Source organism: Tauraco erythrolophus, chromosome 8, assembly GCF_009769465.1.
Source record: "Tauraco erythrolophus isolate bTauEry1 chromosome 8, bTauEry1.pri, whole genome shotgun sequence".
Classification (NCBI taxonomy): Eukaryota; Metazoa; Chordata; class Aves; order Musophagiformes; family Musophagidae; genus Tauraco; species Tauraco erythrolophus.
In genome coordinates, this window is record NC_141472.1 from 21,694,629 (window position 1) to 21,708,238 (window position 13,610).

At 38.8% G+C, this 13,610-nt stretch overlaps 1 protein-coding gene across 1 annotated transcript in view; it reads left to right on the forward strand.

Annotated features, from left to right (window-relative positions):
* Nucleotides 1-1,559: 1,559 nt before the first annotated feature.
* Nucleotides 1,560-13,610, forward strand: part of SLC25A12 (solute carrier family 25 member 12) — a 50,952-nt gene continuing 38,901 nt past the window's right edge. Inside the window, exons 1-4 of the mRNA XM_086615893.1 lie at nt 1,560-1,589; nt 2,143-2,196; nt 7,855-7,997; nt 13,164-13,279. Coding sequence (XP_086472019.1) covers nt 1,578-1,589; nt 2,143-2,196; nt 7,855-7,997; nt 13,164-13,279 — 325 coding nt within the window. The 5' untranslated portion in view covers nt 1,560-1,577. The remainder of the gene's footprint in view (nt 1,590-2,142; nt 2,197-7,854; nt 7,998-13,163; nt 13,280-13,610) is intronic.

The following is a 13,610-nucleotide window of genomic DNA, read 5'->3' on the forward strand; positions in this document are numbered from 1 at the left end:
AACCCGGCTCCAACCCGTGGGCTACACTGAACCTTAGCCCTCTGTGAAGAGGCCTAAAATACATCTTCCCTTCCTGCTTTGGAGTGGGCAGAGCTCTTTTAATTCCGCTTTCTCTTCGCATGTAGACCTCAGGGCTCAGTGCTGCTGTTACGCTTCAACTGAGGTGAAAAATAGAGCTTTATCATTAATAAGAAAGCAAGCTATATGCGGAACTACTCGTTAACAGCCACTGCTGGAAGGACCATGGAGATTTTTCTTTTCAATTTTCTTTTAAGGGTCCGTTTGCTGATGCACACTGTTACTCTGCAACTAGTGTATATATGGAATTGCTGAACAAGATGGTTTAGTGGTCAAATACTTACCAAATAGGCAAATTTCTAGCAAAACTATTTCTGCTGTCAGCTGGTAGGTAGGCACATAGTGTGTGAAGTCCAAGTTATCTTCAGGTTGTTTTTGTTGACCTGTAGCCAAAATTTCTGCTTTCTAGAGAAAATTAGTTGTTTTAGAGGCGAGTCATTGTTTCGTGACTGCCGTTATAAACTCCCAACTACTGTATTGTAGTTTTCTATCTCACTGTGTTATCTGAGGTATAACAGAAGCTGTCCTTTTTGTTTCCCAGTGACATGTAATGAAAGAGATCTCATTGGGCCTTTGAAATAGTATGGCAAGACAAAACATGTATTATTGTTTCAGTTAGGTTTTATAAGCACTTCCTATGTTTGAACTCTCTGCAAAGTATACATTTCTCCTTTCTTGAGGCTGTGGCCTGCGTGTTTGAGGTATAAAGCAACTTAGCATGCTCTACTGCTAAAGTGTTAGGAGAGTCTGTCAGAAGCTACTGAATTTCAGCCAGAATTGATTACTTTGTGCCTCTGTTTCTTTGTTAGAAATACAGGGCTACTACCACTTCGCAGCCCTGCAGCCAGAGTATGAGTCTATGAACACTTTCAGCTCTTGGTATCAACAGGCACAGCTTTGCTGACCCTCACGGGAACCGCAGCATCTGTTGAGGCAGGAATAAGCTTCAGCAGCATTTTAACAGTTGAGTTTGGCACTACGGAGGTGCTACCAGCACTCCCCCGGAGAGGACCCGCTACCTGGTGCTTTCGGTGGGGCGAGCGACGCACCGTCCGAACCGCGCTAGGGAGGGTGACCACCACCCCCCGCGGCGGGGCTGCGTGGCGGCCAGCGCGGAGGGCGAGCGGGCAGCGACGCCGCTCCTTGCCTGGGCGGCCGCCGAGGCGCCCGGCCGAAAGCAGGCGGGGCGGGAGGCAGGGCCACGGCTGGCTCGCCGCCCGCGGGGGCCACGGACCAGGGGTCGTAGCGTCAGGGGATGGCGAGCCCCGGGCCGGGGCCACGGCGGTGCTGGTGGGGTCCGCCCCGCTCCCCGCATCCGTGGAGACCCGCGGCGGCCGCTGAGGGGAGCCCGCCGAGGGCAGCGGGCCGCGCCGGGCGGGGCAGGGCAGGGCAGGGCAGGGCGCTCGTTACCACAGCGCTGCGCTGAGGCGGCGGCTGTTGCGGCGGCGCGACGGGTGGGTAGCGGCGGGCGGCTCCTCCTCCTTCTCGCCGGGCGCAGCATGGCGGTCAAGGTGACTCTACCCCTCTGTCGCTTGTCGCTGGAGGCGGCGGGCGGACCCCCCCCGCCTGCCCGCGCGGGGCGGCCGGTGGCGAGGCGGGTGGCGGCAGGAGGCCGCCGCCGCTGCGGGAGCCCCGCGGGGGGCCGGGGGAAGCCGCCGGCTGGGGCGGTGATGGCGGGGCGGCCCCGGGGAAGGGGCAGCGCAGGGTGCCGTGCCTCCGCCTGCCGAGGGGAAGCGGCGAGGCTGCCGGGGCGCGGGCCGCGGGCGGGGGCCCGTTACCGGCGTGCGCGGGCGGCGGCGGCCGGGCCCGCCGGGCGGCAGCGGCTGGCGCCGCGCAGGGCCGGGGCGCCGCGCCTCTTCCAGGCAGCCCGGAGCGTGACAGCTGTCACCGGCACCGGAGAGCTGTCGATCCCGCAGGGAGCACCGAGGGGTCGCGTCTGAGGTTCGCCCCGTCCCGTGAGACGCGGGACCTGGTGCCGCCGCCCGTAGCCCTGCGCGCCGCGGTTTTTGTCTGCGCTCTGTCGGTAGCCCGGGTACCGAAGCACTCACTTTCTTGTGTTTACAGGTGCAATCAATCAAAAGAGCGGATCCTGCTGAGCTACGAGATATTTTTTTGCAGGTAAAAAGACCTGTCTAATGTTGCTTGATTGACAGACTTTCAATTTTTGCCCTTTCAGCAGTTTGCCGTGGCATCACGCACGTCTCATGCTTGTGGGATGCTTAAAAGTTCACTTTGCAGGCACAGTGTGTTGAAAGGGCCTTCAGGCGTTGAGGAGGAACTGCTTCTGACACAAATCGTGATTAACCATTTCCAAATTATAATCTTAAATAATTTTCAGAGGTATTTCCTGATTTTTCTATAAAGCAATTATAACCATAACTAATATTTTTAAAATACACTTTTACAAGAGTCTAAAAAGTTGTGCTTCCGTGGCTGTATGATTTGTCCTTAGAGTTTATATGTGTTGCTCTTACAAATGGATGGACGAATGGCAATGTTTTTGGAATTAAAACTAATTTCTTAAGATTGGTGTATTTCATAATATTATCCCTTGCAGGGCTTTAGAATTAACATACATAAATAACAGCATGAAGCTTTCTCCACTCCCCTTAGTTACGGTGAAGCATGATCTGAAAGGAAAATCCAATCAATCATAAAACTTTGTTAATAAGGTTTGAATCAGGCAGATGGAATAAGAACTGTGTTAAAACAGTCTTTTAACACAGAAGCTGACAGAACTAACTAACACAGAAACAACAGAACACAGAAACTAACAGAACAGAAACAGAAACTACCTAACACAGAAACTAACAGAACTACCTAACACAGAAACTAACAGAACTGTGTTAAAACAGGTCTGTAGTTGGGCCACTGATATTTCCAAAATCACTAAAATATCTATTTTCTTTTCCCTTTATGTTGAGTATTACACAGTATATTCAAGAAGCTTTCCTGTATGAAAAAGGAAAGATGATAAAATTAAGTATTGGAGCCAATATAGTAAATAATAAAATCTATTATTTCATCTTTCACATGTATCTTTTGGTCCTACTGTATTATCTAACAATTTCCACATAACATAAGTAGACAGACCTTTTTTGCCTGAGAGAGAGAGGTTCTATCCCAGCCATAATTTTGGCGGAATTTTGGTTTTGCATACTGGATTACACTGGTAACATTGGTGGAGTGCTAAAACTGGTGGTGTTTTAAAACACCTTTTAGTCTTCTCCATGTCTGTCTTGTAATCTTCAAAGAAACAAACCAAATTCCAGATTTTGCTGGAATCAAACCATGAAAGCCCAGTGTTTAGTTTCTAGTAAAAAAATCTTCCATCAAAGGTTCCTTTATTGTTGACATGACATTTAGCTTTTGTAGATAAGGAACACAGTAGAGTATGTTAATAAAACAAGCCACATGAAAATATGATTTTTTAAAATACATGTTAATACAAAAAAACAAGTGGTTCTGGAATATCACACAGCTCTTTCCCAACTTTTCAGAAGATACTTCTGCATGTTTGATTGCAAAAAAAGGGAAATGTGCTGTCAAAATACTCTATTCAACTTGGAAGCGTGGACATTTTATGATTCTTGACTTCCAGTCAGTAGAAGTGCTTTCTTTTGGAAATAAGTAAATTGTCTGAAGTCCTTGATATTAGTTACACAGGCAAAAGCGGAGAGAAAGAACATCGTACAACTGGATCTTGAAATTGTCTCTCTGACAATACGTGTTCTATTGACCTAAAAAGCAGTCTAGTTTTAAAACACTTTTTAGTCTTCTCCATGTCTATCTTGTAATCTTCAAAGAAACACGCAAATTAAGTTTTACATTGTTTTATGCTCTGAGAAATGAAAAATACAAAAGCTCTCCTGTCTCGTCTAGAGTATCTGAGATTTGCAGTAAAAAAAGACAAACAAAACAGACACTTCTGGTATAGAGAATTTATTTTGGATTATATTTGATTATAATTGAGTTTGAAATTGTGTTTTTTGTTTGATAGATAACAAGCAAACTTAGTTGCAAACTTTAAAAAAAACGAGAGAACCCACTCTTTCTAAGACTAAGTTGTATAGAGTCGTGTTATGAAAAATTGCTCGTGTTGCACACATCAGGGGTCAGATATGTTGTGCTCTTTGCTGAGGGTGCTGGCCTGTGTGGTGAGCTTCAGCTAAAGGGCGTGCATTCCTTCCTAAATTTGGCTTCCCTTGGAAACAGGCGCAAGGGAAGATGTGAACTCTAGGCCTCTTCGTCATCCACCTTATTCATAGAGAGTGTACTTAAATTTCTTTCTGTTTGTGCATATCCTCTCATGTGATACGTGTCCTCTGTCTATCCAGTTTAAGTTGTATCTTAATGGATGCTTGATGTATACTTTTCTCTTAGAATTTCTGAAGCTTGCTCCGTATTTCTTTTCACTATTTTAAGCTGTTAAAAATCTTAAGTTTGACTTGTATTAAAAGAGATGCTATTATTTCTGTGTAATCCTGTAACTATGAAATGCAGGCATTGAAATTTCATGTTTGTACACCGTCAAATAAGTTACCTCTCAGGTGCTTGCTAACCACTGAGTTCAGTAGCAACCATAAAGAACAAAAGAGAAATTCACTGAAGGATAAAAGAGTTATGTAGAAAAACAGTTACCAGATTTCTTAGCGAGACTTCATTCTTTTTTTTCTTAGTCAAGACACGGCCCTAAGAGAATATAGTTGAATTATTCCCTGCCTGCTGAATGCAGGTGTAACCTGTTGCAGCAAAGTGGAGAAAGAAACAAAACCAAATTTCTAATTTTAATACAGGAAACTTCCCCCTACCGCTTAAAAATGTCCTGAATCTCTTGCTCATAGCTCAGTTTAAATAAAAAAAAAATATGTTAAGAGTACCCATAGGTCTCTTTTGTTTTGGAATTTATTTCTTCTCTGTCCGGGTAGAATAATTGGGATAGAAAACTGCTTTAAACTGAAAACTAACCAGTTTTTCCAAGAAAGCATTGTTTCTGAAAGCGTGGCGACACCCAGCACTATACTGTACAAATAGAGTTTTTGCGTGTTCATGTGATGTGATGATGTTTATAAAAAAAGTCTCATGCAAACTCATTAAGTACTTACATGAGACAGTCTGTAAATGCATAGTAAGAATTTTGTGTTATAAAGTAATACAGTTTAAAACTGAGGAAAACACAGGTTTAATTGATGTGTTATATTTTACACAAATTAAGATACAATTTGCAGTTGCCTATTTTGCTCTAGAAGAGTCTTGACTGAGTTGTGTAGTGAAAAGGTCACCTGAGGACAAATGTGAATACATGCCGAAAGGGAATAGCCTCGCCACTTTGTCAGGCCTTAATTTATTGGCTCACTGCCAGGCTCTTTGAAAATACCATGACCTTCTCATACAGAGCAAAATGTGTCTGTCAGTTAATTATTTTTGTCTCAAATTTTTTTTACACACCCCCCCCCCAGTTTTTATTGTAAAACAGTTCACTGTTTGTAATAAACTCAGATAAATTGGTGCCAAGAAAAAAAGATGATGATGTTTAGATTTTGACTGTCTCTGATACACACTCTACTGTCACACAGTTGAATTCCGTTATTCTTGAGGGTACGCTCAATACTCTGCATGTTCGATGGTCCTTCATACATAAGGCTTTCTCTGGAGTGCATGTCTTGCAGCAGAGTTGTGCTTCATAATGGGTTTTTTAGTCGCTTGTGCGTACGACTGAGAAGAGAACCTTTCTGAGTTGATTCAGTGAACCCACAGTTTCATTATATTGTCGCGTCAGCTGCAGTGCTGAATTAAAGGATTCCTGTCCACTACTTTGTGTTCCTATTTTTGTGGAAATCATCTATTTTAATTCTGGATTAGTTCAGTAATCTGGTTTACAGTGCAATTTTACAAACGGCTGTCGCCGTAGCTATAGGGTAGAAGAGGAAGAGGTGATGAGGTGATGTGAGTGGCTGGTATCGTGGAAGAGATACGGGAGATGCTTAAGCAGGCGTTGATCCCGATGCGAGCTCCTTTACGCTGAAATACTGTCCTGACTGAGTTGGTTGGATTGCATACAGTTGAAACAAGCATGAGACATGTGAATGATCCCCTTTATCATAACAGAATGTTACACCTTAACAGGTTTTGTGTGTAGGTCTTATTGTTAATATTCTGATTCCTGTGGGTCCCTGGCAGATTATCGGCCCATTTTGTTACTCTTTCCCATAAAACTATGTCAGCTGAATGAAGATACTGCAGTACATAGTGGAAAAGTTACAAATCACAGACAGGGCCATTAATTGAAGTTGGAATTCAGTAGCATAGGTGTTGCACTATAGGTCTTGAGGGGCATTGCCATTTCGTTTTTTGCAGAGAACACTTAATGTAGTCAAATGACTAAAACCTAGAAAGGTGAATTACGTTTTTACAAATGAATTAAAAATTACTACTTTTACTGCAAGTCAAAAGCGTGGTGAAACAGCTGTGTAGTTTTGTAACTTTTCTTTCTCAGAACGAGTACATTTCTATGTTTGTGTTTGAAGGTCTGCATCTAAATACTGTGTACAAATTGTATGGTAGAGAGTGAATAGAAGAGATGCATTTTAAAACAAATAATCTTGCTTACAGCACAAATGCTGAGAAACAAACTGTCGTCAAAGTGGATTGGGACACAGTAGCTCGGTGAACTAGAAAGCTTTCATGAGCTGCTTTCCTCTATGCCAGGATGCAAATATAGTTTAACTTTGCAATCTGAAAACTTAGGTTTCATTTCTAAGATTGGCAACATATCATAAATAAACAACCAGAAATTTTTCCTGCAATGCTACTCCCATATTGGAACAAGATCTGAGGAGTATGAGTTTCCATAATACGTTTGTCTTTTATTCATCACTTGTGATGCTTTCTGCTCCTGCCTCCTCATGATCTTAGTTCAAGATTGGTAATACCCAGCATAACTGGACAGCTGAGCATGGAGTTTACTTTATGCTAAAAAGTTAATTTTTCATTTAAAGTTGACCTATACATAAGAACCAATGATTAATGATTTGAAACGTAAGTAATAAGTAAGAATACTGGTACAGACATGTGGCAAGTGTCTTGGTGTACAAGTAATAATGATCTACTTGGTTATTTTATTTTTAGTTAGTTTTATTAATATTTACATTCTATAATTCTAAAATTTGTGTGTGGTTTTTATTTGAAAATTTATTAATAAAATTAAAACTCAAAACATTTCAGTCAACTCAGATCCTTTTCGTGTCTGAATTTTTGCTTAAATGAAAAATGCCAGAAGCATTAGTTTCAGGATAAAAAATTAATCGGAAAATTTATTTCTCCAAAAACCAGAAAAGAAATAATATTTATTTTCCAAACTAATTATAATAATGGTCAGAAACAATTATTCAGAAGATACCTGCTACGAGAAATGGTAAGAAAACGTGTTTTCACAATGTAGCTGGAAATGGAAAGCTACAGCATGGCTGTAATTTTTATGAATTTATGCAATTACCTGACGGTTTCTGAAAATATGTAATTGTCTTTTTATTAGAAGATATCGGTCATTATGTGAATGCATCTATTCTGCAGGGATAATCCGATTGTTGGAACGCAACTACTATAGTAAGGCTATTAGTTTAATCAAGGCCTTTAATTTCAAAGCAGTTACATGCCAACAGTTGTGCACCGTTTCAAGTGATATTCAGTAAAGATACTAGTTTTGTAATCACTGGTAATTAGCATCTAAATGATTTCATTTTTGTTTGTGTGGTTTTGTTTTTATTTTCACTCTAGTATGCCAGTGTTGAGAAAGATGGTGAGCATTACATGACCCCAGAAGATTTTGTGCAAAAATACCTAGGACTTTATACAGATCCGCGTTACAATCCTAAAACAGTGCAGCTGTTGGCTGGAGTGGCAGATCAAACTAAGGATGGGTGAGAATTTTGCTTTCCATTAGAAGTTTCTGATGCATTGGTAAATGTGCGAGTGAATGAGTTTGATGAGAGACCATAAATTTGTGGAAATTGGGAAAAATAGGTGTTGAACATGCATGTTTTAAATTAAAATTTGTTTTAACAGGGTTTTAACAGTTGCTACAGAAGTAGAGAAAGTTGGACTGCAAATAAGTTTAATGTAGTATGAGTGCCTTGAAAGAGTTCTTTTCTGAATATTCATGTCCATGATTAGATACTACGTGGAGTCTTTAGTACCTGTAATTAAACATGGAAGTAATGGAATAGCTTTCTTATTTCTCTAGCATGCCAGTCAAATCAAACCATTGAGGTCTGATTTAAAACGCTGGCTATTAGGAAAGGCACACACTAAGGCCTCTATGAAGGAGGAAGGTGTTTGCCTAGTCAAGCTGAGGTCACACCACATAAAGCTTTTCCAACTCTGCTCACAGATGATACTGCTTGATTTTAGACAGTTCTCTGAAACTAATTTACAAAATGTCCACTTGCTGAGGTAGCGCCCTCTAACTCACTTGTCTTCAAAGGAGCCTTTTCTCTTGCTCGAGGTAGGCTTCTAGTTTTGGCCTTGGATTGTAGTAGGAAGCATGGACACTGTTAAGTAAAGCGAGAAGGTTAAGATGAATCAAAGAACAGGTCAGGAATGCAGAAGGGACTGGGTATTTTGTAGAGGAGAGAGAGAAAGTTGCTGTTAAAACAGTATACAACATGTTTGTAAATATGAAGATGTAAATTATTTTATGTTGAAAGCCCCTTAACTTCCTTGGATTTGTGACTCTAAATTTGACCTTTGACATCACTTAAATGTTTTTATTTTCCTGTGTTCTGCTTTAGAATATTTTATTAGTTTGCATAGTATCCTGAGCAGCTTGCACAGTATCTGTGCTTTACAAATGAAGTTGTATATGCTGTGTACATTAAACGCTAAATTACAAATGCGGGGTCTCTTGTTCAGTGCGATGCTAAATTATTTTTTTTTTAGTAAAGCTGCAGCATTTTGATAATGCATTTGAGATATATATATGCATACATTTGATAAATCTAAATAACCTGTCTCTCTATTTGCAATACATGGCTGCAGTTTGTTGCATTGCTGTGGATTGAAAAGGCGATTTTGTATGTATCTGTTGAAATTATAGTCTAAGTGATGACTAGTAAACCAAAATGTTGAGTATCTTGTTTCTCTGAAAGCTGTTGGTTATCTTTTATGATACGCATTTCTTCAGAAAATGTCTTACAAAAGGATCTTTCTTACGGTAAGAAATGAATACTTTGTTTTATTGCTACAACAGGAATTTACATTGAGGCATCACTTTTTTGTTGCTTTCTCTGTGAATATGAGTTTGTGGGTTTTTTTTGTTTGTTTGTTTTTAAATTTGGGTAATATTTGAAGTGGGATAATCAAAAATGGGTAAGTGTGCTTTATCTGCTTCTATATGGGGACAGTGGGAGTGGGAATTATTATAAACATATGGTTTGCAGTGCAAAATGTTTGTCTGTCTGAATACCTGTCAGAAATTTATTTTCCTAAATGTTTTAATCTATATTTATCTCTAATCTGTGTTCCATGTGAAGAATTTATTGTACTCCCATCATCATCATTTATTTATTTACTTTTACATTTGCATTCTTTCATTTGTAGTGAGCTGTAATATATCAAAATCCAGACTCCAATAACTATATCAGCAGCACAGAGACTTTAATCTGTAGCATGAATAATTATTATAATCTTCAACTGAACTCCGGAATGCATTAACATCCTTCCAAGGACTTAAAGTTACTTCATGAGGTCCAAGGAAGCATCAGTAGTCCTATTCCATGCATATAATTGTAAATTAAATGACAGCCCAATGTCACACAGCAAGTCATTGAGAAGCTTTGGGTTCTGTTACAAAATTTCATTCCTGTATCTGCTATCATATTCTCTTAGCCTTGCTTGCCCTTCAGATAAACACTCAAAGCATTTTTGGTCACTTTTCTTTGTTAATATTTTTTTATTCTGTTTAGGTTTAAGTTTGGCACTTCAGGGAAAAAAAGCACATTTTGGAACTGGCTGTCTGTAGGCATATGTTTAAAAAAATGGCCTTTTACTTTTTTTCTGATGGTAACTTGATCCTTACTTAACTGTTCCGGAGTGCTATTGCCTTCTCCCATTACTACAGTAGAAGACTGGTTTGCCTTAGTGGAACTCTGTAAGGTAGTTCTTAAAACAGACGTTTTTTCACTTTCAAAGTATTTATTCCTCATTATTACAAATGCATGTTCTGAGAAATCGATGTGATGAGCTCTAAATTAGAATTTGTCCTAAACTGCCTTGTCTGCTATCTGTTTATACGATCGCATTTTACTGATGCTTAAGCATTCCTGTGTTTTCAGACTGCAGGCACTAGTTTTGAAACTAGGATAAAAATCCTCTCTCAATAATATACTTAAATATATGTGCCAGAACAATTCCTTAAGTCAATTAACATTAGTAGATATTGCAGTTTCAAAATCAAAGATTTTCTTCTCCCTTCAAACCTTCCAAATTTCACAGTAGTCATTCAAAATTCTTCATTTTAACTGCTTGTTTCTGGGTACTCTTTTTATCAGGATATCATTCTTAAAATTTGGAAATGTGTTCTTAAGCTAAGTCCTGAAGAAAGAGCTGATGTTTCACATAATGGAGAGTCACAGCAGAGCTATACTAATGTCTAAAGACTATGTTGTGTAGGGATAAAAGAGCAAAGAGTTGCAGTAGGAAAAAGGGAAAGGGAGAAGAATTGTAGAACAGAGCTTACTTTGTATGCTTTTGAAGGGTAACAGTACAGAGGAAATAAGAGGAAAGGAAATTTTTTAAAATGTTACAGATAAAATGAAAGGTGAGTGGTTCGATATTGTTAGAGACTCTGTAATGCAGCGGGTTCACTAAATGACACTTGAGTAGCGATCGGGTGGGAAGGCTCATCATTCTGTTTAATCCGGCTCCTGTTATCTCCACCCTAATGGATAATGGAGGATCAGAGGGGATGTCCCTGCTCCTAGGCATTGCAGGTTGAATATATGGAAAGGAAATGGAATCTGTGTATCTCCTTTTGCTGTAGGCTCTGTTAAAGTGAGACCTCTGAAGACGACTTCTTTCAGGTTCAGGCTTCTACGAGTGCATTCTACAGAGATCGTCAGTTCATTCTGTCAGTTATAAAGCTTCCTGGTTAGGAATTAATTTGTATGTCAGGTTGGCACTTGTATGTGAGGTATATTTTGAAATTACAATATTTACAATTATTTGAAAGGACATTCTGTTTCTCTGATACTAAACCCTTGTTTATCGAGATCATCCTTTGGGTGAAATTGACTTTGCATCTGAAGAACCATTCTCTCATCTCTCATTTTTGTGGCTAAAGTGTGACAAATTAATATCTTAATTCTGTATTTGCCATATCTTCATTCCTTTCAAAATCACTAATTTTTTTTCTGTATTTTCTGTATAATGCATATATGCAAGAATGTTAACATATGTAATCTTGTTTAAAGTATCTCAATTCTGCTTTATGTGTACTTTGACAGAGAAAGACTAGATAAGGTAATGAATAGTGTGGCTTGATTTTTTTTATTATTTTTTTGTCTGTAGGGAACAGAATTTATACTTGGCTCTTTAGCAGTAAGCAGTATATGTTTGAAGTAATCACTATGAGCTAATGATCTCCTATGAAGAGTACTAAATTCAGATCAATTACGCACAATTTCTGGGAAAATATACCATCTAGAGTGATGTTTTATGTTTTAAAAGCATCTACTGAAATAGTAATTTTTTTGTTTAATTTAAAAAGTGAAATTAAAATTCTTATTCCCATTGATAATTTATTTGATGCTAAAATAGATATCCCATCATTTATTTCTATAAACTGAGCTCCAGAACTTGTAACTGGATGGAATATTCTAAGTCCTCAAGCTGAGACCCCTATTCTTACAAGGATGAAAACACACAGTGGTTTTAATAGACCAAGGTTGCTGTTAAAACCTAAGACTTTTGCTTGTAGTATTCTGGAAAGGCCACAGTATATGCCTGCTCTTAATATCTTTATGGATATGTGATTTTGTTTGTCTGCCAACATTATCCTTTGTCTTCTTCTGACTTAGGGCTTATCTTTCTGCAGCTGCTCTTACATTAAACATTAGGGTCCTTTATAAATGTTTTTTTCTGTTAGAGTAAGCTGAATTCCTCTGGAAACGTTACTTATGATTTTACTAATAAGTTTCCTGTGTGTACATTCAAGTCAGAGTTTATGTGGACTTGGATTCCCATAGGACTTGGATTCCTATGCAGCGTTTCAGAGATGTTGTGGGAACCCTATCTGGGGATACCGCTACTTCCTTATCTGTCACAGAAAGTGCCTTCCTAATGCATGCTGAGTCGCATTTTTCTGTATGGTGACTGTCTTGCATTCACAGCTCAGAATCTTATGATCTGTTGTTACACTCAAGTCCTTCGCTGCCCTGGTCATATCTATTTGTCTTTGTGTGCAAATGTTCTTACAGTTTCTTTCCTTCTTTCTTGTCCTCAAGTACCTGACTTTGCAGTTTGTGTTATATTTGAAGTGTAATATTTTTTCTATGTACATAGTGAAGTATAACTTTTTCTGAACCTGTTTGTTTTTTATGAATGTTATACATTGTTTTAAGAAAATATTTATGTTGCATATTATATTCCTATACTTGCATTAAATTATCTTTTCTTTCTCTGTAGAAATACATACACAAATTAGTAATATAATGACAGCCCTGTAAATTCCATGGTGGTAGAATTTCTGTGGGTTTTTTATGTCTTAATTTTGAAGTGCTGTCTGCTTACATTTATAATGATAAGGTAATAAATTGTAGGTATTCACTGAGAATTTTTTATATTTTGTGATGGATACGAAGAAATCAGTCCTTCTATAGAGGAAGAAGCTGATTTGCGTGAAGGTTAAGTAACTACTTCTATGTAACAAATATTTTTTCAGTTTCCAGTGTAGAGTCTTAACTTTTTTATATTAGAATTTTATTGTAATAATTGGATCATACAGCTTTCTAGAGCATCGACTACCAAATGTCATTGGTATTGTGAATAATTTTTTAAGATCTTAATAACTTCTGTATTTTCCTTTGTAGGTTGATTTCCTATCAAGAATTTTTGGCATTTGAATCTGTTTTGTGTACTCCAGATGCAATATTCATTGTTGCTTTTCAGTTATTTGACAAGAGTGGCAATGGAGAAGTAACATTTGGTAAGAAAATCTAAAGAAAAACAGTTTAAGCAAGTGATTATAATAGTATAAGTCATAATAATGGTTCATCACCATTGGTGCATAGAAATGCATATTGTGCAGTACTGTACTGATTTCCTAAGAGTTTGCATGAGTAAAACATTGTTTTTTTTTCAAGAAAGAAACAAAATATATTTTACTCTGTCTTCTTGAAACAAAATTTTTCTTGTTCCTGAAGTAGTTAATACAGTGCTGTGTTGTTCAGTGTCATCCTAAGTTCTGGGTCATGGACTTTGAACTCCTTCAGTGATGAGGGCTTTGAAAAATATGTGCTAGATCTCCACATACCTTT